This window comes from Zonotrichia leucophrys, chromosome 27 (assembly GCF_028769735.1).
Source record: "Zonotrichia leucophrys gambelii isolate GWCS_2022_RI chromosome 27, RI_Zleu_2.0, whole genome shotgun sequence".
In the NCBI taxonomy this organism is placed as follows: Eukaryota; Metazoa; Chordata; class Aves; order Passeriformes; family Passerellidae; genus Zonotrichia; species Zonotrichia leucophrys.
Genome location: NC_088196.1, coordinates 4536634 through 4559180, shown reverse-complemented (window position 1 = coordinate 4559180; position 22547 = coordinate 4536634). Strand labels below are relative to the sequence as shown.

At 43.5% G+C, this 22547-nt stretch overlaps 1 protein-coding gene across 12 annotated transcripts in view; it reads right to left on the bottom strand.

Annotated features, from left to right (window-relative positions):
• The window catches only part of TANC2 (tetratricopeptide repeat, ankyrin repeat and coiled-coil containing 2), a 148889-nt gene that overhangs the window by 65656 nt on the left and 60686 nt on the right, over nucleotides 1-22547 (bottom strand). For all 12 annotated transcript variants that reach the window (XM_064733703.1, XM_064733709.1, XM_064733708.1 and 9 more), the window contains 3 exons: nucleotides 17839-17946; nucleotides 4668-4816; nucleotides 477-663 (listed from right to left, as the gene is read on the bottom strand). In XM_064733703.1, the coding sequence (XP_064589773.1) occupies nucleotides 477-663; nucleotides 4668-4816; nucleotides 17839-17946 (444 nt within the window). The remainder of the gene's footprint in view (nucleotides 1-476; nucleotides 664-4667; nucleotides 4817-17838; nucleotides 17947-22547) is intronic.

Sequence of the window (22547 nt, the reverse complement as noted above, 5' to 3'; positions counted from 1 at the left end):
TTGATGACCTGCCTGGAATCCCTCTGCTCTGGAGCCGGGCTGGGAGAGCAGGGGTGGAGAAGAGAAGGCTCCAGGGAGACCTTAGAGCCCCTTCTGTGTCTAAAGGGGTCCAAGAGAGATGGAAAGGGATTTGGGACAAGGGCCTGGAGAGAGAGGACAAGGGGGAATGGCTTCCCACTGCCAGAGGGCGGGGCTGGATGGGATATTGGGAATTAAGAACTGTTCCCTGTGAGGGCAGGCCTGGCACAGGTGCCCAGAGCAGCTGGGGCTGCCCCTGCATCCCTGGCAGTGCCCAAGGCCAGGCTGGGCAGGGCTTCACCTGGGACAGTGCAAGGTGTCCCTGCCCATGGCAGGGGGTGGAACTGGATGATCTTTATGATTCCTTCCAACCCAAACCATCCTGGCATTGACTACAAACCAAGCCTTGTCAGACCAGCCAGCAGCAGCGAGGAGGAAGAGCGTGGTCCGACACTCACCGATGATGCCGCTGTCTCTGCTCTCCAGCGTGGACGTGGGGCTGGTGACAGCGCCGTAGGTGCAGTCCTTGGCTGTGACGGTGGCGCTGACGGGTGGCAGCGTGGAGCAGGGGCTGCTGGCGGGCGGCGAGGCCGTGCTGCTCGTCAGGGTGGAGCAGGGGCTGATGCGCTGCGTCACCGCCGAGCTCTGCAAAAACGGGGGAGAGCAGGAGCACATCACTCACCACAGGCACTGCCAGGGGGAAAGGCTTTCTGCAGCTCACACTGGAGGATTTGCTCTGTCTGGTCAGGTTAAAAAGTGCCGTAGAGTTTGGAATGAAAACATCCGCTAGGCCGCCCCCCACCTGTGGCAGACACTGGGCTCGTTTTCTCCTTCACGCTTCAGAGATCCCAGCCTCCGTGCTCAATAGGAGCCACAGGAAACATAAATAGCAGTATTTATCAAAAGCCTGATTCCCTACTCCATCAGGAGTTTTGGTTGTTTTGTTAGCACTGAACTGAAAGCTTAAAAGAAAAAAAGCACAAATAAGCAAAAACCATGACAGAAAGGTAAATTTGGTGCTTCTGTTCAAGTGGAGAGCTCTGGAGAGGGAAACACAGTGTGATCTCACCTTTACTTACAGTTACAGTCACCATATCCAGGAAATCCCACAAAGACCTCTGGGCCACTTCCATCTGCTCAGAACCCTTGTGGGGCTGCAGTTTTTATTTTGCTCCATAAATGCTTCCTCCATTCCATGAAAACAACAGAGATCCTTCATCTAGATACCAGATGGCCCTTCCCTGCCCAGGCGTGCTTTCCCCACCAGATAAAATTTAAACAAACCCTCAATAATATGGAAAACATGGCACAGAAAGCATCATACCTGCAAACTGCATAGCAGGCTTGACCTCTGATTTTTTTTCCTCCTCCTTATTCCATATTTGAAACTTTAAATATTATAAATATTATTATGATAAATTCTTTATGGTGGAGTTTTTCTATGTCTTTAACTGTCATTTTAAACAAATCCCCACTGAAACTTATCTCAGTACAAAATAACATCCACTAACTTTAAAACATAGGAATCATTGCACTTTAAAGTAAATTAAAATTCAGTGCAAGGATGGTACACTTATCTTCCCTCCAGCTTATAAAACTATTGTTTCATGAAATGCCAGAAGTGATAAAAGTTCCTTTATTTGCTGTGTTATCAATGCAGCTCCTGAAGAACAAGCTCCTTGCCACTGGAAATTATGAAATAACACAGTATATCACTTGGCATTGATTGACATGTTTTATTTTTGTATTGATATAGAAAAATGTTCCTCTGTGTGAGTTTTAAATATAAATTTCCATTGACAGAACATTCTGTATTATTATTGCTGCTGTTTCATCTGTCACATTTTCACTGAACTTTGAAAAATTACTCTGTTCTGCCAGCACCTCAGTGTCCTTTGTGCTGCTCTGGCAGACAACACAGTTAGAAAGAATTTCCCAAAAAGTAGGAGAAAAAGGATTTAATCCTCAGCACTTGGGATCTCCCATTAAGGAAATCACGATTAAGAGCACAGAAAGAATATATCCTTGGATATATTCAAAATAAGGCAACTGGGGGGAAAGGCATTGTAGAGATGTACAGACTGGGCAGTTTTAGTACAAATACTCCCATTCCTTATCTTCCTTTCAGCTTAAGCACTGGTGAGATGGCAAATAATTATTGTCTCGCCTGAGAAGGCAAAGCATGGCTGGAATAACAAGCAGCAGCTTTTGGTACAAAGAACGTTTTCTTTGCTGAGCTCATGTAAATTAACACATTAAAACCCAACAAATTGTTCTGATTTTTAGATTCAAGTGCAAACTACCGGTGAAAGTCTCAATCAGATTTTAATCAATCAGTGGCTAACAGAAGAATTAATTTAATTAATGCAAATCCCATAAACAGATTTCCGAATCCCATTGCGTGATTTTCAACATGATTGGAAGTAAGGTAGTGGAAGAAATTCAGTGTGGGATGGAGATTTGGAGAGGTTTTACCAAATTTGGTGCAATTTAGCTTGGACAGGGTTTGTTTGCTGAGACAGCCAGTGGGAGATGGCAGAGCCAGAGGAAAGCCCCAAAAGTGTGAGATGGCTGGGGCTGAGGTGCAGGGGCTGATGGAGAAGGTTCAGAAAGGACAAAGGGACACGGGATCCAAGGACAGACAGCTGCACCCTTCCACCACCTGCAGGGCCTGGAGAGAAGACACAACCACGCTGCTCTCAGCACTGCAAAGGGAAAGGCCAAGGAGCAGCACTCGCAGCTTCCATCCAGGACATTTTCTACCAGACAGAAGATTTTTCACACCTAAAGTTGGTGAGCCCCAAAAGGGGCTGTCAGGAGAGCCCACTGATCTCCATCAGTGGAGGTTTTCAAACCCTGCTTGGATGAGCCCTGAGAGCCACAGTCCCTCCCTGAATCCAGCCCTGCTTCTGGCTGACCTCACCAGGGCAACTCCAACCTTGGGTATTCCAGGATTCAAGGCAAGGGCTGACATCAGGAGACACTTACAAAGGAAGGGAAAAATTAACTTGGTAATTGAGGAACCAGCCTCTCTTTATCTTCTCCTGAACATGAACAGCATTCAAAGGCCCTGGAAAAACTTTTTCATGCAAAAATTAGCACACAGCCCAAGATACCAATCTAGTTTAGAGGACAAGTCTGCTATTTCTCTTTAGATTTTTTCTTTTATTTATTCTCCAAAGACATCTTTGGCTTTAGAAAAAAAAGATTGGATTTTAATTTCTGTCAAAAGGTAACAACAAAAGAAACCATTTATAGTAGAAAGCTCTGCTTGGCTTTGAAGTATTCAGTTGAAATAGGCGCCTGTTAAAAGGACATTTTCTAGCCCAATGCATAGAACAGTCCATTTTAAATCCACATCTTGCTTTAAGAAATTGAATGGGAAGTCTTAAAAGTGTAACATATGTGTTAAAGGCAAAAACTTTACGAAATCCCATTTCTTGGCTCTCAATCAAGCTAGCTCATGCAGGAGATCAAAAATATCTTGTGTCAGTCAGTCAAGCCAACCTGGGGCACTGCCAGGGATCCAGGGGCAGCCACAGCTTCTCTGGGCACCCAGTGCCAGGGCTGCCCGCCCTCATGCAGAGGAATTCCTTTTCAATATCCCATCTAATCCTGCCCTCTGGAGCCATTCATGTCCCTCCAGGCCTTGGTCCAGCTCTCCTGAAGCCCCTTTAGGCACTGGAGGGGGCTCCAAAGTCTCCCTGGAGCCTTTTGCTCTCCAGTCTGAGCATTCCCAGCCCTCCCAGCCTGGCTCCAGCACTTGGACCAACCCCGTGGCCTCCTCTGGCCTTGCTCCAACAGGTCTGCATCTGTGCTGTGCTGACGACAGGCCACTTCTCACTGACTCTCTTTTTAAGGAATTCAGCTTCTCTGGATTACATTTATGTTAAACATCTGAGTGACTCATGCAGAGTCACCCAACGGCAATTAAAAGAACAGAGAATTGGAAGTGGTTGATGAGTTTTGTGCTCTTCTGTTACATACTGGATTAGCCATCTGTCAATTTAAATGCAAGAAGGGGTGGGGGAGGAAAGGCCTCCTATTTTCACTCTCAGCAAAACTGCTAATTGTTGGTACCTGAGGAAAAGGAGGGAGAAACTCAGGCTCAGGCAGTTTCTACAAAACCTGTATCACAGCCCAAAGCTTTCCAGCCAGCCAGGGGTATAACAAGCTCTGTCACAATAAAGATTTTATGATTTGCCTTCTTTATCTGTTTTCAAGCATGAAATCACCTTGTTGGGCAAATATGAGCAAGAACCATGACTATCTGTAAAATCAGGCTATTACTATTTCCCTCTCCCTTCTGCAGAGACTGAGTCTTTATGTAACACTACTGAAGTGCTTCTGAAATATCACCGAGAAGATGCCAGGCAAGTACAGATTATTTTGGTCACTATAATCTGATTAGAAACACTGCCCACTCCTACATTTGCAGAAACAGAAAAACAACAGAAGCTGTCTCACATGGCTGATCCCTGAACCACGGCCTGCTGTTCTGCGAGGATGACTCACCGTGAGGCGAGGAGACACAACCTTTACCTCTGCACCATCATTTCACTGTCACACCTGGTTGCCATGGAATTAGGCAATAACCAGCCTCTCCCAAACGCCACAGCCATCCCAACCCATGCCATTGGGGATCATACCTGGTTCTCGTCCTGCACCTCCATGCTGTACTGGGGCCCTGGCTGAACCTCCGTGACTTTCTCTCCGAGGAGGAAGCCCAGGCGAGTCATGAGTGTGTTCGCTGCCTCATCTACGGATGGAGGGGGTCCCAGCTCTTGCTCAGTGTCACCTAAACACAAGAAAACCAGATTCAGGCAGGAATTGCTCACTTTTTTGCTCATTGTTTTTACCAACACAACACCCATCCCTGTTGTGTACCCTCAGCATCCGGGTTTTCAGGTTATTCACGTTATTCCAGTCTGTTTTACCATTCCGTGCTGGTCATTAATTTTAGGTCAGGTACCATAGATATAAGTTTTCTCCAATGTTAACTGTTGCTTCTCCTCTCACTGCTCATTATTTTTTCAGCACCTCCCATGGAAGCACACCTAGGTTTCTTGTCCCTGTAGCAGAAGCACCAGAGCTACCAGCGAACAAGATTTTCCAGCATTGGTTTGCTCTCTTCCCTCAGTTTCTCGCAGAGAAGTTACTCACAGAGAAGACAAGAAGACACTCAGAAGGTGCTCCACGAGCTGCAGAACAACCAACCTGTGCTGAGTAGTTAATAGGGAAGACCAGGACAGAAAATATATTTGTGGAAGTGCAACTTCCACTATCACTTGCTGTCCCCAGCACACTCATGGTCATACAGAAATCAATCTCTCCAAATACAACTCACTTTCTGCACTCCCCCTATGGGCCATGCCACAAATTCCCCATCAAGTCAGCAAAGCAGGCCAAAACCAACATTCCTATTGATTTTTTCTATTTTTTTTCCCACCACCTGCAGGGAAAGCAGCACAGATGAGTTTCTAGCAAGCAAAGCACACTGGGAAAAGGCCCGGCGTGTATACTGGCATTTCTGTGTCCTTTTAATTTTATAACAAAAAAGGAGGAACAAAAACCTGTGGAGGTTTTTGAGTTGTAGTATCACACATATAATTTGGGTTCTGAAAGTCAAGTTCCTTCCTGCTCACGCCAACAGCAGGGTTAAAGCCTGAAGGTCAAGTTCTTACCACTTTACACTGAAGTAATACTGTGCTTAGTGCAGTTATAGGAGACTAATTAGGATTTGCAATTAGTCTACAGTTAATTATTCATCTGATAATGCAGAATCTGGAAAAGAGCCCATCTCCATTTCCTAGCTTTGTCCTGGTTTGGGCTCCTCCAGCACTCAGCCTGCAACAGTAAAAGGATGCTACTTTAAATAAAATATTGCTTTTTGATAACTGTAACTGAAACCCACAAATCACGGAACCTGGGACATGTACAAAACCTCAGGAAATTTAAGCCAGCTGCTTCCAGAAATTCACATTTAATCTCACGGAGCACAGCTCACAGAAGTTTACAGCAATTTTTGGATGTCTCATCTGCACTAGTGCAAATTAAAAACCCAGGAGCATCTCCCATGCAACCACGACTGCATTCCAGGCACCACCAGCTCTGGGAGCTGAGCATCTGGAGCTGTCCCTTCACCGTGGCTTCACTGTTATGAAAATGGATGATACAGAAAGTCCACGTAAGCTGAGTTACTGAATCCCCATTGTACTGCCTGAACCGACGCTGACGTGAATCCCATAGATTTAAGAGAGACAAATTTAAACGGATGGCCCAATTTGAGGAACTGCTGACCACCCACAGTCAATCTGTGGGCATTCACTGGCTCTAGGAGCCCAAGCCAGAACACAGACATTTATGTAAAATGAAAACTAGAGAGACTTTTATTTCCAAAGTTATTTCTTTTTTTAAAAGGTATACTACATTTTTAAAGGAAGATTTTTTGGTAAAAGCCATTCCCTGGATATGGCTCCACAGCTTATTGTGCATTCATATTCTGTCTTTACTACCATGATATCAAAAATATTCCAATTATGCTGACTTACACATCTGGGGCAGAAAGGAACAGCTGGATCTACCCCTGTATTGCCCACCTGGGAGGATTCAGGAGTGCCCAGGTGAGGCAGCTGCAGGGCACTGGGCACTGCCAGTTTCCTTTGGCTCAGTGCTGGGAACAACTCCCAACCAAAATTCGCTCATTGGAGCTCGAGTTTAACCTTGTCCTTAACCCCCACCTCCTTTCAAACTACCCTTTAAACATCTCCAAGGGGCATGAATCTGGATTTCACCTGTAAAATACAGAAAACTACAACCTTGCCTCAAGTCATTGTACAGGTACATTGAAGATATAGAGGATAATAATTATGTGCTTTGATAACAGCAGGGCGTTGGAACCACAACATCTTCAAGATCCCTTCAATCCAAACATATTTGTGGTTGTAATTCACAGAATCATGGAAAGGTTTGGCATGGGAAGGACCTTAAAGCCCATTCATTCCCATCCCAGGCTGCTCCAAGCTCCATCCAACTTGTCCTCATTTCTTCCTCATATCTGATTTAACTCTGACCTCCTTCCCCTTAAGTTCTTCTGCCTTGCCTTGTCTCTCCATGCTCCTTCCCTGCAAGATGCTGGCTCATGGTACAAGGTGTCACCAGCTGAACCACAGCAGTGGAGCTGTGAGACCTCCAGATTTCATATACAAAACTATCAATTATTTTATTACAACCTGGCTTTCAAAGTACAGATAACTTTGAATTTAAGCAAAGCGCCATTGTACTGGATTATCCCCTCCTGAAGTCTTAAAAAATAAGTGTAATCGTTTAACTGAATGTCAAAGAACAGACAGAACAGCTCTGAAGTGAATGGGAATTATGGAAAAAATCTGTATGTTGCCTTTCAGGGCTGACATTAAGACCTAATACTCTCTTCCTAAGTTCAGTGAAAGGGCATAACTGGTTTTTCCACCCTTCTCCTGTGTGTTATCCAGTTGGTGCTGCAACCACATTGTACTTTAACTTAAACTCCAATGAGAGTTTGTGTCTTGGCTCATTTCTACCCCTAACGAGAGGTCTGCTGCAACAAGTGGAGATACCCGAGGCTCACACCGATACCTTTTTCTCTTTATTCTGAACAATTTTAGCAGATCCCAGCAGTGAACACCCCCATACTTTCCATCTACTTCTGCCTCTTTTTTAGTTAATGACTTTTTCTTTGACTGAACTGCAAAAATGCAAATCAGAAATACAACCTGAGCTTGTCAAGCAATTTAATACCTCTGATCCTCCCTTCAAAAAATTCAACCCACTTTAAATACGTCAGCAGATCTCTGCAATTCACCCTGGAATTTACCTGATTTAGGCCGTTTAGGAGCAATTTTACAGAGCTTGGAAGCTCTCTCAGATTATCTAGAAATACCCTTTGGATTTCTGCAGGGGTCAACTCTTAACACCTCTGTAGGCATCACATGCAGCAGGATTGAGTTCATAAGTGCTCATAAGTGTTCAGAGTATTCCTTGAAAACCAAATATATCATTTTATGGCAGAGTCACTAGGTTTGCTTTTCTCAAGAAACCATAACATTCAAAATGCCCAATGTTTTTTGTACATTGTCATTTTCAAATAGTGTTTCTGTTACCTCCTTTCAATTCCTATATGAAAGCTGCCACGTATTTCAGCTGCAATTGCTTACAAGCAAATGAAATTTCTTCATGATTTATTTGGTAATGCTGTGACTGGTTTGATAGCCACCCTCATCTAATTCTAGATAAATGGTGGAGGGTAGTGCCCCTGGGACACATTAACAATGCATCTGCAGTCCATAGAATATTTTTAGTTTAATTGCCATACTTTTACTTTCAAACCAGCTGAAATCTATTTCAGTGAGTGGCTAACAAGAACTGGGTAACAGTTCCCTTAGAGGCACCCATCCCCAAATTTGCCTATGAGACTGATTTACCTTTAGGAAGTCAAAAATTCTTGAATTAGCAATGAAAAAAAAATAGCTATATGTAAAAGCAAGCACTTATGAAAGGGCAGAAATAAATGATACCATTTAGGACCCTGATCTTCAATTACATAACTGCAGAGTTTTATCTAACAACTTCCCTACCTCCATGTGACCTGAATCTGTCCCATTATTATGTACATCTGCTTTAAATTATTCTGGATACACTTGAGCTGTATTTGGAAAATATCCTTGACCATTTCTGCATATCCCCCTAATCTCAGAATTAATGGAAGATTTTTTCATTAGTCTTGTTTACATCAAGAGGAGATTTAAAAAAAATTTAACTACTAAGGGATGAAGGCGGCCCTATATGCATCTCTAAAAATGTCAATTTTTGTACTGCTGCACCTCCAATCCTGGGGTCAGTTTTGGGGAAGACATTGAGGGGCTGGAGCAGGGAAGGGAACAGAGCTGGGAAGGGTCTGGAGCCCCAGGAGCAGCTGAGGGAGATGGAAAGGGCTCAGCCTGGAGAAAAGGAGGCTCAGGGGGGCCCTTGTGGAGCAAAGAAAAAAGAATGGGGGAAATGAGAGGGCACTCATTAATGAACATCCATCCATCCATCCATGGCCAATTATCATAAATACAAGCCTGGGCATCTGGAATATCTCCTGGAAGCAGGATTACACTTCAATCCCCAAAAATGTTCCTGAGCTCTTTAACAAATCAAGGACGCCAGGACAGAAGCAGGAGGTTCCCCTCTGAGGGAAAGCAATGGCAATGGCGGGCAGGCAGCGGCAGGCACACCCCCACGGGTGGCAAACAAAATAAAATAAACAAAATAAAACCAAAATAAAACCAGACAACTCCACAGCCTTAGCAGGTGTCAGATGGACACAGGGTGCTGGGTTTGAGTGCAGTGAAAAAGCCTGAGGGAGCAGCAGCCGGGTTCCTCCGTAGCATCCACCTCAGGCGGGGAGATGCGCCCTTCACAAAGGGGACGTGGTTTTCCTCCGAGGCATCCCAAGAGATGGTGAAGGTCCTTTCCAGTCACATCCCAGTTCAGCAGCTGCTCTGACAAGCAAAAGCTCACCCATGGGAGGAGAAGAACTGAGAGGATAAAAGCAGTGAATCCTCCCGGCAGCGAGCGCAGGCCGGCTCGGCTGCCCCTCTGTGACCGTGCTCACAGGGCTCCTGGATGAGGGAACAGGTGAGGATCTGACTCCATGTTTCAGAAGGCTTGATTTATTATTTTATGATATATATTACATTAAAACTAGACTAAAAGAATAGAAGAAAAGGTTTCATCAGAAGGCTGGCTAAGAATAGAAAGGAATGATAACAAAAGCTTCTGTCTCGGACAGAGAGTCCAAGCCCGCTGACTGTGATTGGCCATTAATTAGAAATAACTCTATGAGACCAATCACAGATGCACCTGTTGCATCCCACAGCAGCAGATAATCATTGTTTACATTTTGTTCTTGAGGCTCTCAGCTTTTCAGGAGGAAAAATCCTAAGGAAAGGATTTTTCACAAAAGTTGTCTTGACATCCCTCCTCCATGCCAAGAGCCGAGCCCAGCGCCCACTGCCCAATTCTCACAGCATCTCTGCTCTTTTAAAGAGAAAACCCCTCAGGTAAAGAGTAGCCAGCTGCATCCTTCTCCCTCCTCCTCCTCTTCCCAGCCACATCTTTTGTTCTCTGAAGTATCCGTAGTTATTGTCTCTTAGCAACAAATGGGACAAAATTTCACGAGAGAAAGGAAAAAAAATAAAAATCCTAACCTCCACCAGCATGTTGCATCACAACCACCCAAATAATCTATTTAATTCCAGTAACTCTCTTTCAAAACCTCTCACATTCCTTCCTCTGATTTTTCACGTCATTTATTTCTATCAGGTGATAGAAACCTGACAAGAATTTTGAAAACCATGCTCCCTTTGTGGTAAGGCCAACACTGGCCAACCAACAGGGGCACAAAGAAAGTTGCATGAGACTTTCAGAAATATATATATATAGATATATAACAGTATTTTTCATCATTTTCTTGGGGAGAAGAGTCTGTAGAAGAGGATTTTGACAAACACCTTTCCTTCTTCCAAGGCAGCTTTGCCAGGTCAAAACACAACAAGCATTAAAATGAACCAAATGTTAAGTAAGGCAAATGACAACTTACTGTCACCTCTGACCACTGTTAAGTGAGAGATCACCAGAAAGAGACAAGAAAGCACAAAGACCTTGCCCTTACCTGATCTGATCTATTAGCATACTCCCAGGACAAATTTATTAAAAGCAAATCCGACTAAATTATGGTCTTTGCATTTATGACGCTGACAACAATCCTGAAAACCTACCATTACATACCTGAATAAGACTTCAAAAGTTCTGTTAGGATGTAATAACTGCTACAGAAATAGAATAATTTACTGTTGCCAGCTTTTAAAATAAGTCAGACTGAACAGGGCTTAAAGCTGGTCTAGGGGAAGGTTCCCTGCCCTTGGGTAGAATGGTCCCTTCCAGTCCAACCCAGCCTGTTATTCTCTGATTCTTTTGGGGGCTAATTTCTAACAGAACCAATGTCTGGGGCTGTTGCTAATTGTGTATCTTCAATGATTGGAGAAGGACTACTGTCCATGTGGATGAGATCAATTTAAAATTTGTTCTTTCTCTAAAACATAAATATATTTATGAAAATCTTACCACACTCAAATAAAATAAAATCACCCACCCTGTCCTCGCAATGCCCTGAAGTTACACAGATCAGGAGCTGTAATTTCATCTGTAAAATGTAGGTGGGGAAACAGCACTGAAGTTCCTGCAGGGGGCAGATACAGGTGACAGACGCGCAGGTAACTGCACATAACACCTCAGCTCCTCTTGCCAGGCAAGACAGATGCCCAGGATAGATGGGAATAGTGCAGGGAGCTGAGGAATGCCACCCCAGGCAGCAGCCAGGATGGAGAGAGCAGCAGGGACCTGCTCCAAGTGCTGCCCATATGTGGTGGGACAGGGCTTCCCCACAGGGATGGGGTTCCCCATGGGAACATATGGAAGAGCCAGTGGGGATTTCACTCTGAGAAACAAAACCAGCAGGCACAGGAGTCAGGGAGGAAGGCTGCTACAGTCTCAGTGCAAACACAAGGATTTTGGAGCCTGCAGTAAGTTCCAGGGCACTGGAGGAATCTGAAGCCAGCTTGGTACAACCAGGGCTGCGCTTTCAAGCTGGCAGCTGGCCAAAAATGGTCGTGTTTGGACTCAAGGTAATTATTTTTCAAGCGATTTGGAGTTAAATAATTAGTGACATAAAACGTCAAAAAATTCTGCTTAATGAGGTGGAAAATCTACCGTGGTACAGGAGGTTATGCACAAGTTGATCTCCTTTCTTCAGGGTCCAAGGGCAGCTGTGCTGCCCTGGAGAACAGAGCAGATGGGACAGGGGGAATGCTGACGACCGAAGCCAATTTCACCAGGGGAACAGCAGTCACGCTAGATAAGAATAAAGAAGTTCTTGTTCTGCAACCCTGGGGAGGGTGAGGAAGTCACAGCAACTGGCAAGGGAGCACAAGTCACGGTGTGGCTTTCAGAGCACTGCATATTTTCACTTATGGGCAGCTCTCCATAGCATCGCTGAAATTCAAGGACTTTCATCCGCAGGCACTGGGACATGGGAGCCAGGCTTATAAAAGAACAGAGCAGCCTCCTAAAAATGTAATCATCCCTTCTTCTGTCGTTACAGCTAACAATAATGGTAAAATGGATACTGAGGGGGCTGCCTCCATAAAGAGGTGAAACAAAATTAACAGCACCTCAAAACACTGTAGGAAAAAAAAGAAGTAGAAATACTGACCATTTCCTCTTTCTTTCCCCTCTCCTCCAGCTACAATTTTATGACAAAAACAGGCTGAATGGAGCTTGGAGCAACCTGTCCTAGAAGGTGTCCCTGCCCATGTCAGAGGGTGAGACTGGATGATCTTTAAGGGGCCACCCAACCCAAACCATGCTGGGATTCAAGAGCATCAGTGCCCCTGTTGTCAAAAAATAATATGCTAGAAGAGGAAACTCCTCTGCCAGAGTCACTCCATCAGTGAGAAATCTGCCCCCCACCTGCTCAGATATAGGAAAAAAGGTTTTACATTGATCCTCACAGGCCCAACACTGACAGTTTCAAAACCATCAGGGCTGGTTTGCTTATGTACATATTTATTCGCTGGCAGAAAGCTATAAATATTCAAAAAGCCAAAGTATTAGCACAAAAATGTGACTGTTTCCCAACAGATCAGCTGAAAGCAAGCACTGCAGCTTGCTGAGGCAAAATAACTCCTTAAATTCCCTGGGATCTGTCCGGATGGGCAGCCAGAGGTGCTGGGCTGCTGCTACTGAAGGATCCAAAGCAAAACACACCTCAGGAGCCATCTAGGTTACATCTGTGAAAGCAGCCACAACACTTTAAAGTTGGGCAGTTCATCACAAAAAGCAGATTTTGGATCATTTACAGCCTTCTTCCCTCTTTTTTCCCTTTTTTTCTCCTCCAGGTAGACTGAACCCAAACCCTGTAAGGGTTGGGTATTAACAGATTACACCAGGAAGCTTCAAGAAAAGCATGTTGTCTCCAGTTATTTAACAGTTAAAACATTTGGGAATAATCTATGGGATTCATATTATTTTCACTTCTTGAACAACTCTGCTTTGGTAAGATTCAAAAAACCCTAAACTCAGGACCCAGCCACTATTCTCCAAATTGCAGCTTTCAGCTCAAGCAAACTCAATGACACCTAATGGCAACTGGTCTGTGGCCAATCCCAAAAGGATTCACACCCAGAACTCCAGAATTCCAGAATTCCAGACCAGAACAGTGGGGCTTGTTTTGTAATACACGAGTTTATTCTGAAACTGGTTGCATCTCTTGATCTAGCAGAAGGAACCAACAGCATCCTCCCAGGAACAGCATGAGAAAAGTCAATTGCTTCCATGGCAACCAATGTGCCAAATTATGGCTCTTCTGCAATTAGGGCTGATCACAATGATTTCCCATTCCCTTCAGGTCAGTGGGCTTGACAGTGCTGGGACAACCACAAGATCCAACAGTAAAACCATTTGTCAGATCACGGTTGGTTTGGTTATTTCCTCTCCTTCCCCCTCCCAGTTCATCACTGTTCAATATGACAGAGGCTGGACCAGAATCCTGCTGGCTAAATTTGTTTGGGGTTTTGTAGGATTTTTTTGGCTCAGTGCCTGTATTCTCACAATGAAAAATCAGAGAGTACTGCTGGTTCCCACATTCCCTCTTAAAGGGCTTTTTCTAAGACCTGAGAAGCATTTTGCTGTGTTTAGGAGAAGCACGTGGATAATGTAGAACGAAAAATCCACATTTTACGTGATAAAAAGAGAGAAGCAGCAGCAAGCAGATGCCAAGCTCAACGATTCTTTAACCAAAGGAAGAGAAAAAGGAGGGATGAGATGAACACAAGTGCTGCTGCCATGGCAAATCACTCCCCTCCCTGTCTGTGGCAGGAGCACCGCAGTGATTCCTAACTCAATCAGCGATGGAAACAGACGCCTGCCAGCCTAATGTGCAACGAGCAAACCAGACACTCAAGATCTGTGTCCCAAAATTTCTGAAGAAGGAGGTAATCAAATTAAAAGATAATGTCATAACAGACTTAGCCTTTGGAACACAACGCCAAGGTAATAAATTACACAAAACAACTGCAAAAGGCCATTACCTGAAAGCACCATCCATCTCCAACAGATTTTCTGAGCACTTAGAAGTCAAAACATGTTTTAGCTACCACGAAAAACAAAAAGCAGCTCAAAGAAAGATGTCCTTGTGAGCACAATTAAGAACCAAGAAGGCAGGACAGTTCACCACGCAAGCAGCGTCTCTTGGCAGGAGTGAGGTGTGATAAAGTGGGGGAAAACCCCTACACATGGAACTGAGTCACCAGAATCACTGCAGAAAAGGTTTGACAGTTGAACAGCAGAGGTTTGAAGGTCAATTCCTGCTATTCCACGTTATCCTCCTTGAAGAGCAGTGATGGATGTGAGGGCGTCAGCCCCAGAGGGCTGACAAGAGGGAAAGAAAGCACAAATGCCTCTGTTGAACAGAGTCTGCAGGATCGGAGCAGAGACAAGAGGGAAGATGGATCAGAAACCTTCCAAGACCTTCCTTATAAAGTCTCTGCTGTGTCACAGAGTGGTCTGGCTTGGAGGAGATCTTTTAGCCCTGTCCAACCTGGCCCTGAACATTTCCAGGGATGGCAGACCTGTGCCAGGGCCTCATTACCCACACAGGGAAGGGACAGGAGCTCCTTCCCCACCTGGGACACTTCAAGTCAAGGACTGAAATCTCAACAACCTCTGCAACTAAAAAACATCTACAGAAACATAACCTGACTCAATGATCCTTGTGGGTCCCTCTCAACTCAGCTTATTCTGTGGTAATTCTAGTAGAAAGGGGTTTTTCAACGTCATGGAACAGCTTTTTATTGCCATCATCTTAGTTGCAACAACTATAAAAATACGGTCCAAATTCTAAATCCATTTTAGAAGGTTTATTAATTTTAAAATATCTACATTCTTTTCTCTATACAATGAATGTAACAAAAAAAAAAAAAAAATTATACCAAGCTTAAAACTTCACTATTTGTGCTTGGTATTCGGATGTCCCTCCATGATACCACTCGGTATTGTGATCCTCTTCCTCCCTCCTCAGCACTGGAGCGTCGGGAGCACGTCACTCCCCCACACTGACTCACACTGAGGATGTCACAAGCAAATCTTCCCCCCAGCAGCACGAGGGGCACTGCAGTTGCTCAGGAAACCACCTCCCTGGAATGTGCTGAAATTTGCCTGAAGCCTTAAAATAAACATTTTGATACCGAGCAAAATTTCACCTCTCGGCATCTCAAATTGAAATCGTTGTTCCTATATCTGCAGAGTAGCTGATGTTCTCTTTTCTTTGCTATTTAGTGTTTTAAACTGCTTTCAAGTGCATAATTAATTACATTTTTTTGTCAGGGATCACATTAAAAACCACTCCACCTCCCCTCCATTGCCAGGCAGATCATCAGCCTAATTTTTTTTCCTTCTTTCAACTCACACCGTTATTCTTGGCAACGCTCAAGGATTTAGCGCTGTGTGCTACATCTTCACAGGATGCACACGTTTTAGAAGAGGGTTAATGTGAGCCTAGCACAGAAGAAAGGAGTTGTATTTCCTTGGAAAACTGATTCCAGGCAGTGCCTGAAGCTTTGCCATGATCCAGAGTAGGACTCTAAAAAACCAGGAGCTGGATGCTGTGTCCCCTTTGGTTCCTGTGAGCTGACCACAACTTAGTTCTTTCTTTCTTTCCCTCTTTACACAAGGATCCTCCCCCAACCACCCACTCCTTCCAAGGTGGAGCATCTCAAGCTTGGAATCCATCCTTCCACACCAGCAAAACCTCCAGCCCTCACAATGCTGCTGCTTTCACAGAAGGATCCATAAATTTGGGCAGCTTCTTCCCTGAACAGCTTCAGAAATCCTTCCCCAATGGATTCTATCCTGCTCTCTCCCCCTGCCTGTCCCAGCTGCCAACATAAACCTGGACACAGTCCCTGGACACGGCACACATGAAGAGAGCAGCTCCCAACAGGTCCCTGGGGTCACATTTAAGGAAAATGAAACAAACTGAATTTCCAACCTGCAGTTTCTACCTCGACTCCAAGCCCGTGCCCTTCCCTGGCATGCTCTGTTCTGCTCTGATCTCATTTCCCTTTTCCAAGTACACCAAGATGGCACTTGGGGACACAGCCCCATGGTGGCTCTGGCAGAGCTGGGTTTGCAGCTGAACTCAACAGCTCCAAAGGGCTTTTCCAACCTTATTGGTTCCACTGTGACAACTCCACCGTTGTCACTTTTTCCCTTCCTTAATGACACTTCATGTTCCTTTAATGACACTTCAAGGCAGTACAAAACTCCACTTTTCCTTTCAGATCACTAAACTATCAGCAAGAGGAGGAGATCAAATAGGAGAAAAAAGAAATTAAAGAAATTGCAGATCCCCATTGTCAAAGCCCATCCCTGGGCTTGGCAGGAGTCCTGCCCTCCAAAGCTCTGGAAGAGGGGAGGCACAAGTCTGGGTGTGGGAATGTGGAATTTATGGTTTTTTAATCTTACAATGCAATGATAATTCTCTGTGGATGCAATCATAATAAGTTTATAATTATTAACAATTATAAACATGACAGTTGAAGCCGTTCAGTTAGAAAAAAGGGCTGCAGCAGCACAATTTTAATTGTAATTCATGATGACTGAAAAAGGAGCAGCACTTTTCAAGGCAACTGTGGTCTCAAATTAGGCACTGCCAAGCACAGGAACTGTCTTTTGATTTTCTGGGACAACTTCTCTTTCAGACAATACATTCAAGAAAGCCCACATTCAAAATCTGGACAACATTCAATTAATTCCTCCAATTTTGAGTACTCTACAAGTTCATCAGCCACAGGAATAAGCAACACCCTGATTTCACAGTCATTTATTAATATGACCTTGGCGACTGCAGCTACAGATTTCAGAGGCAGACATCACACATTTGCACACCATTTCAACATATTAAACACTATTTTTTTCCATCCAAAGCCTACAGTGAGTATGGTTCATTACCAAGGAAAGCCAGGGGAAGAATGTGCAGAATTCAGCACAGAATCCACCAAAAACACTTGCTGCTGTTTTCAGCCTTCTCCAGAGTCTCTAGCCTTGCCCAGGTTGCCACTTGCCAGTGGAAATGATACTGAGCTGCACATTCCAGGGTTTGCTGGGGCTTGGGGGATTTAGGCAAAGCCTGCCCGAGCTGACAGACACGAACAGGGCTGAGCCACGAAGGGACATGACCCACTTTATTTATTTTTCAACCAGAGGCCTCAAGCAACATGTATGCATTTCACAGCAACTGCTACAGGATACATAAGTTAGAAGGTATTTCTTAACAAAATAAAAGTTAACACCCCAATATTCTTGGATGCAGGTAACAAAGTCCCACAGTTTTGTTTTAGCTGGTTTAATGATGTTTCTGAGACGTGGTTTTATTCCAGCCTCTCTGCAGACCAGCATTAAAAATTAAATTTAAAGCAAGCATGTTTATTGGCTCATTTTTATCTTCTCAAAAGCAACTCTCTAGACCTTCTAAATTATTCTGAGGGGAGAGCAGCCACATGCAAAACTGCAAGCAACAAACGTAAACGGGCAATTATCAGAAATTAACGCTTATTCAAATTTCCAAGTCACCGAAACTTGGTTAGGGAAGGTGCCACCAACCATCCAGCCAAAGGAGCCGTATTATACATTTTAAAAATCTTTCTGCCTGTTTGCAGAGAGCCTTTGCATGCAGCTTACCAGGGCAGAATGCATCCACGTCCAGCTTCTGGGCAGAGAGGGTTGGGGAGCCAAGCTCGGACTCGGGGATTCGAGGGCTCTCAACAAACTTTGCTTTCCTCAGAGGGGCTAAAGGAGAAGGAGGGGGAGAGAAAAAGAGAGGTCATGAGTAAGGGAAATAGCAAGCAACAGATGGAAGCACTTAACTAAACGACACTGTCAGACTCATATCAGGTTACCTTTTTTTTTTTTTTTTTTTTTTTTTGCCAGGAAAAAAAAAAAAATTATCTGCATTCTTTACAAAGGAGATGGCTCTCGGTTAAACTTTCAAACTGCACAGGCTGACTTTAAAGTGTGTGAGCACTGAGGCACATTCCTGATACTCGAAAACATTTTCTTTTCTCCTTACTTTAATAAAATCTTTTATAGGAAGCAAATGAGCCTGGATCCAGCCAGCAACTGTGAAAAAGCAAAGATCATAGAGAGGTACACAGAGCCCATCAGGTTTCAAGATATTTAACTGTAAATATCTGAACACGTAAATGCTATGTTCAGCAATTGTCTCCTTGAACATAAAATTTGAATTTCAAGACAGTCTCATTGTTGGACCAAACAGGTTTGGTGCTCAACACAAAAGAGCAGAGCAAAGCTAACACTGTGCAAGCCAAAAAGAAGCACTCCACTTTTATCCTTGCAAATCCATAAAAGAGCAAGAGACTTAATAGAGGATGGGGAAAAGGTAAAAGTGTCGGTAACAAAGCATCACTGACCACTTGTGCTAGAAAAATGGGATTTTCTCCACATTTTAACAGTCTGAACTCTAAAAGACATGAAATTCTGTACAACATTTTTTGGGACTAAAATTAATAAAAGTGGTTTAGTAAAAGTCTTCAAATATATTCCAGACCAGAGAAAGAGAACTAGAGAAAAAGTTACATGCAGAGGTTGTTATATTGCATTTCCAAGTTAAACTCTCATGCCCATTACAAAGAAAGGCTAATTTCAAAAGCCCCTCAGCACTGATTCTGATGGTCAGTGGCTTCTGCCCCTCCATTTACATAATTTATCTTTATAGTTCCCTGTCTTGCAAATTAAATTTGGGATCTGCAGATAAAGATTGTGAGATTGCTCTTTTGCTTCTCCTGCAATAAAAGCTCAACAGGTAAGAGGCAGCAATAAATCTCTTGGGTTCAGGGAGCTGCTGTGGTGCCAGGAAAGGCTGAGAAAGTCCAAGGGCATGACAGACAATGCACAAGCAGATCACAAACTCAGCTATACATTAGTGATACCAGATTTTTTTTTTTTAATGGAGTGTGCAAAACAGAGATACAGGCATGGTTTTTCACTATAAAGTCCCTGTGAAGCAGAAGAAAGGCAAAGAAAATTGTTTAAAGTAATAATTCTGCACTGGTCAATCCTTTAATATTTAGTTTGTAATTGCAGTTTTAATAAATATGCTTTACCAAAGTCTCAGTAACAGTTATTTCAATAATATATATTAAAAATAACCTCTCTTTTCTTTATCATTTCTGGCTGACACCAGGACCATATATCATCCCATGCACATGTGGCATTGCACACTGTGTTCTAAAATACAAAACCCACAGAATTTTCAGAGTTCAAGAAATGTTAATGACCGATGGGATTGTCACTAGAAGGTTCTGCACTAAAAAGTATTTTTGAAAAGAGGAAGGAGAATTTTAATAAACATGGAGAGGGCAATGTGATCACTGCACTACTTGCTGTGTGGACACAGGTCTGTGGAAAATATTCTGACAGATCTGCACTGAACAGTTCACCTCCCACCTGTAAGAAAGGATTTGATTTCCCATTCCATTGGGTTTTATTTCTACATTTACTCTGGATCTCTTTTAGTCCTCACTGAGGTGCCCATTGCCCCTCTAATTCCTGCCTTCTCCACAGAACTGAGTGATGACCACAGATGCGGATCATGGATCCAACAAGCTGATCCACCAATTTTTTCTCTTTCCACCAATTTTTCTCTTTCCACCATTTTTTCTCTTGAGGGCAATAAAGAACATCCTATCCCCAATGTGGTGAAATCTCCATACACTGCAAGTTCAGCCATACACATAATTTTAATGCATTTCATATTGTCACAAAATCACAGATTGCATTGCGTTGGAAGGGAATTTAAAGCTCATTCAGTTCCACTCCCTGGAACTGGGCAGGGGACACCTTCCACTACACCAGATTGCTCAGAGCACTGTCCAGCCTGGCCTGGCATCTATTTTATTATGTTTTTGTTCCCTCAAAAGCACAACCTGAGCCTTAAAAACACACTTCCACCAGCCAAGACACACCATGACTCACAGACAACAGTCTACTCTAAAAGGCTCAAGTCAATACAATCCTCCCCATGTAAATACAGGTGGGGAGAAATCACACAAGGAAAAGTTTCTGTTATTACAAATACCCTAAGTGTGGAAAAAGACAAAAACTCCTCCTAACTCACCCATAACCCGCTTACAGGAAAGGAGGATTTTCACGTACAAGAATTAAGCACCTCTGACTCATGTTCAAATGCAGATTATCCTGACAGATTCAGATTTGGGCATTAGTCTTCTACTAATAAATAACAAATGGAAATATCATAAACTCTAAAACCTGGTTTGACACTCTACAGCCAAATGTTAATGGATAACATTGATCTTTTTTATAAAAGTGGCTTTTTCAAGGCACAACGGTTTGCCTTGGTCCTGAACCCCTTCCTGAGAGCAAAGGCAAATCCTATGATCACAGTCATGGGATGAGCTTCTGGCACAAATTATAAAAACTAACAAAAGCATGAAACAATTATTTGAAGTATTCTGTACCTGCTCAGTCCTTTAGGCCTCTTATTCCTGTAAGGATTTTCTGTATGAAACCGACCAACTCCAGGTGTTAAACAGCATGAAAATAATCCTTCATGTTACACAACTGGAGTTTCTCTGAGCACAGAAAATGATGTCTTCCAAGAACACCAAAAAAAAAAGGATGTCTGCAATAAGCAGTTATAAAAATATAATGGATTGAGTAAAGATGGAAGTCACTAGCAACACTGGACTGCAAAACTAGCATGTTAAGGTAGCTTCCCACCCAAAGCAGATCTGGGATTCTGCGACAGACTAACTCTAGGGAAAGGATTTCATTAGTGACTGCAATGTCAGCAGCCTGACTTTTTAAGACTCTTTAAAAACAGGGAGCAAACTTTGGAAGCTCAGATTCAAAGAGAGGAAAAGCGGGTGCTCAGTGCATCCCCCAGTGCCACCTTTCCCTCATGCCAGAGCCTGGCTCGTGTCTGGAAGTGTCCCAGCAGCTCTGCAGGGCTGTGCAGAGCTCACTTTATTGAAATCTCCCTCGAACTGAAATGTTTTCAGTGCTGCAGAGTTATTGATCCACGGAGCTCGTGGAACAAATAACTGTCACACTCAGCACGGCTGCACACGGGAGGGAGCAAAGCTGCACCACCCAGGGCCCAAAGGACCCTTTATTTGGCTGAGGTAAGAGCCACAGATAGGAAATCATGGACCACATGAATATTGTTGCTGTGGCATTAAATCCTGGAAACCTGGAATGGTTTGGGTTAGAAAACGCCTTAAAAAATGATGCAATCCCATTCCCTGTGATGGGAACCTGGAATGGTTTGGGTTAGAAAAGACCTTAAAAAATGATCCAATCCCATTCCCTGTGATGGGAACCTGGAATGGTTTGGGTTAGAAAAGACCTTAAAAAATGATCCAATCCCATTCCCTGTGATGGGCAGGGACACATTCCACTAGACCAGCTGGCTCCAAGCTCCATCCAACCCAGCCATGAACATTTCCAGGGATGGGGCAGCCACAGCTTCTCTGGGAAACCAGAAGAAATAATATACCAGCTGTGTGGAATAAGGATTTTTAGGTATATATTTTTAAAAAAATTAAAATTAAACCAGTGACAATACACACAATGAAGGTTAACATCCTCTTTACATAATCCAGCATTATTTTATAGAATCCATTGTGTAACAGTTTTTTCCTCTCCTATTATTTGAGACTATAAAAGCTTTTTAAATTACATTTCCCAGCCTCTCTCCTCTCATCCCACATTATCACAGCAGCGAGGGCAGGGCAGCACAGAAAAGTGGTGAGAACAATGTGTTGTCTGGAAACATCACACTCGTTCCAAAACTTTCAGAAAACATGTTTAGTTTAGGAGATAAGGCCCTGAAACAAGAAAATTGAAGGAAACACAGGTGGAAAGAGGAAAAGAATAAATAAAAGCAGGAAGAGAGTTCAGCAAGCTGATATCAGGCCAAGCAACGGGAAAGGAGAGCTCAAAAAGGCAATTACATTAATGTAGAAATTATTTTTTAAACTGTAGATGTGTGTAACACGAAGGTTTTGCCTATTACTGCCCCTGAAATTTATTTTTCCTTTGCAAAACTGAGAAACAACCTTCTCCAAAGCAATGGATTCTGCAATCCCATGGGACCACAGAAACCTCCTGGAACATTCTTTCCTCCACTCTGTCTCTCTCCACATGAACAAGGCACAGAAAATATCAGCAAGAATACGTTCAGTGACCTCAAAAAGGAGTGGGTCCTCTGAAAAAGTATAATTAAACCAAATAATTACCTATCTAACCGAGATTATTACAAACCCTCCCAAATAATTGATCGAAATGATTTTCTGTCTGAATAGACATCGCTAATCAATGCTCCAAGGGAGAAAATCACCTGGTTTTGA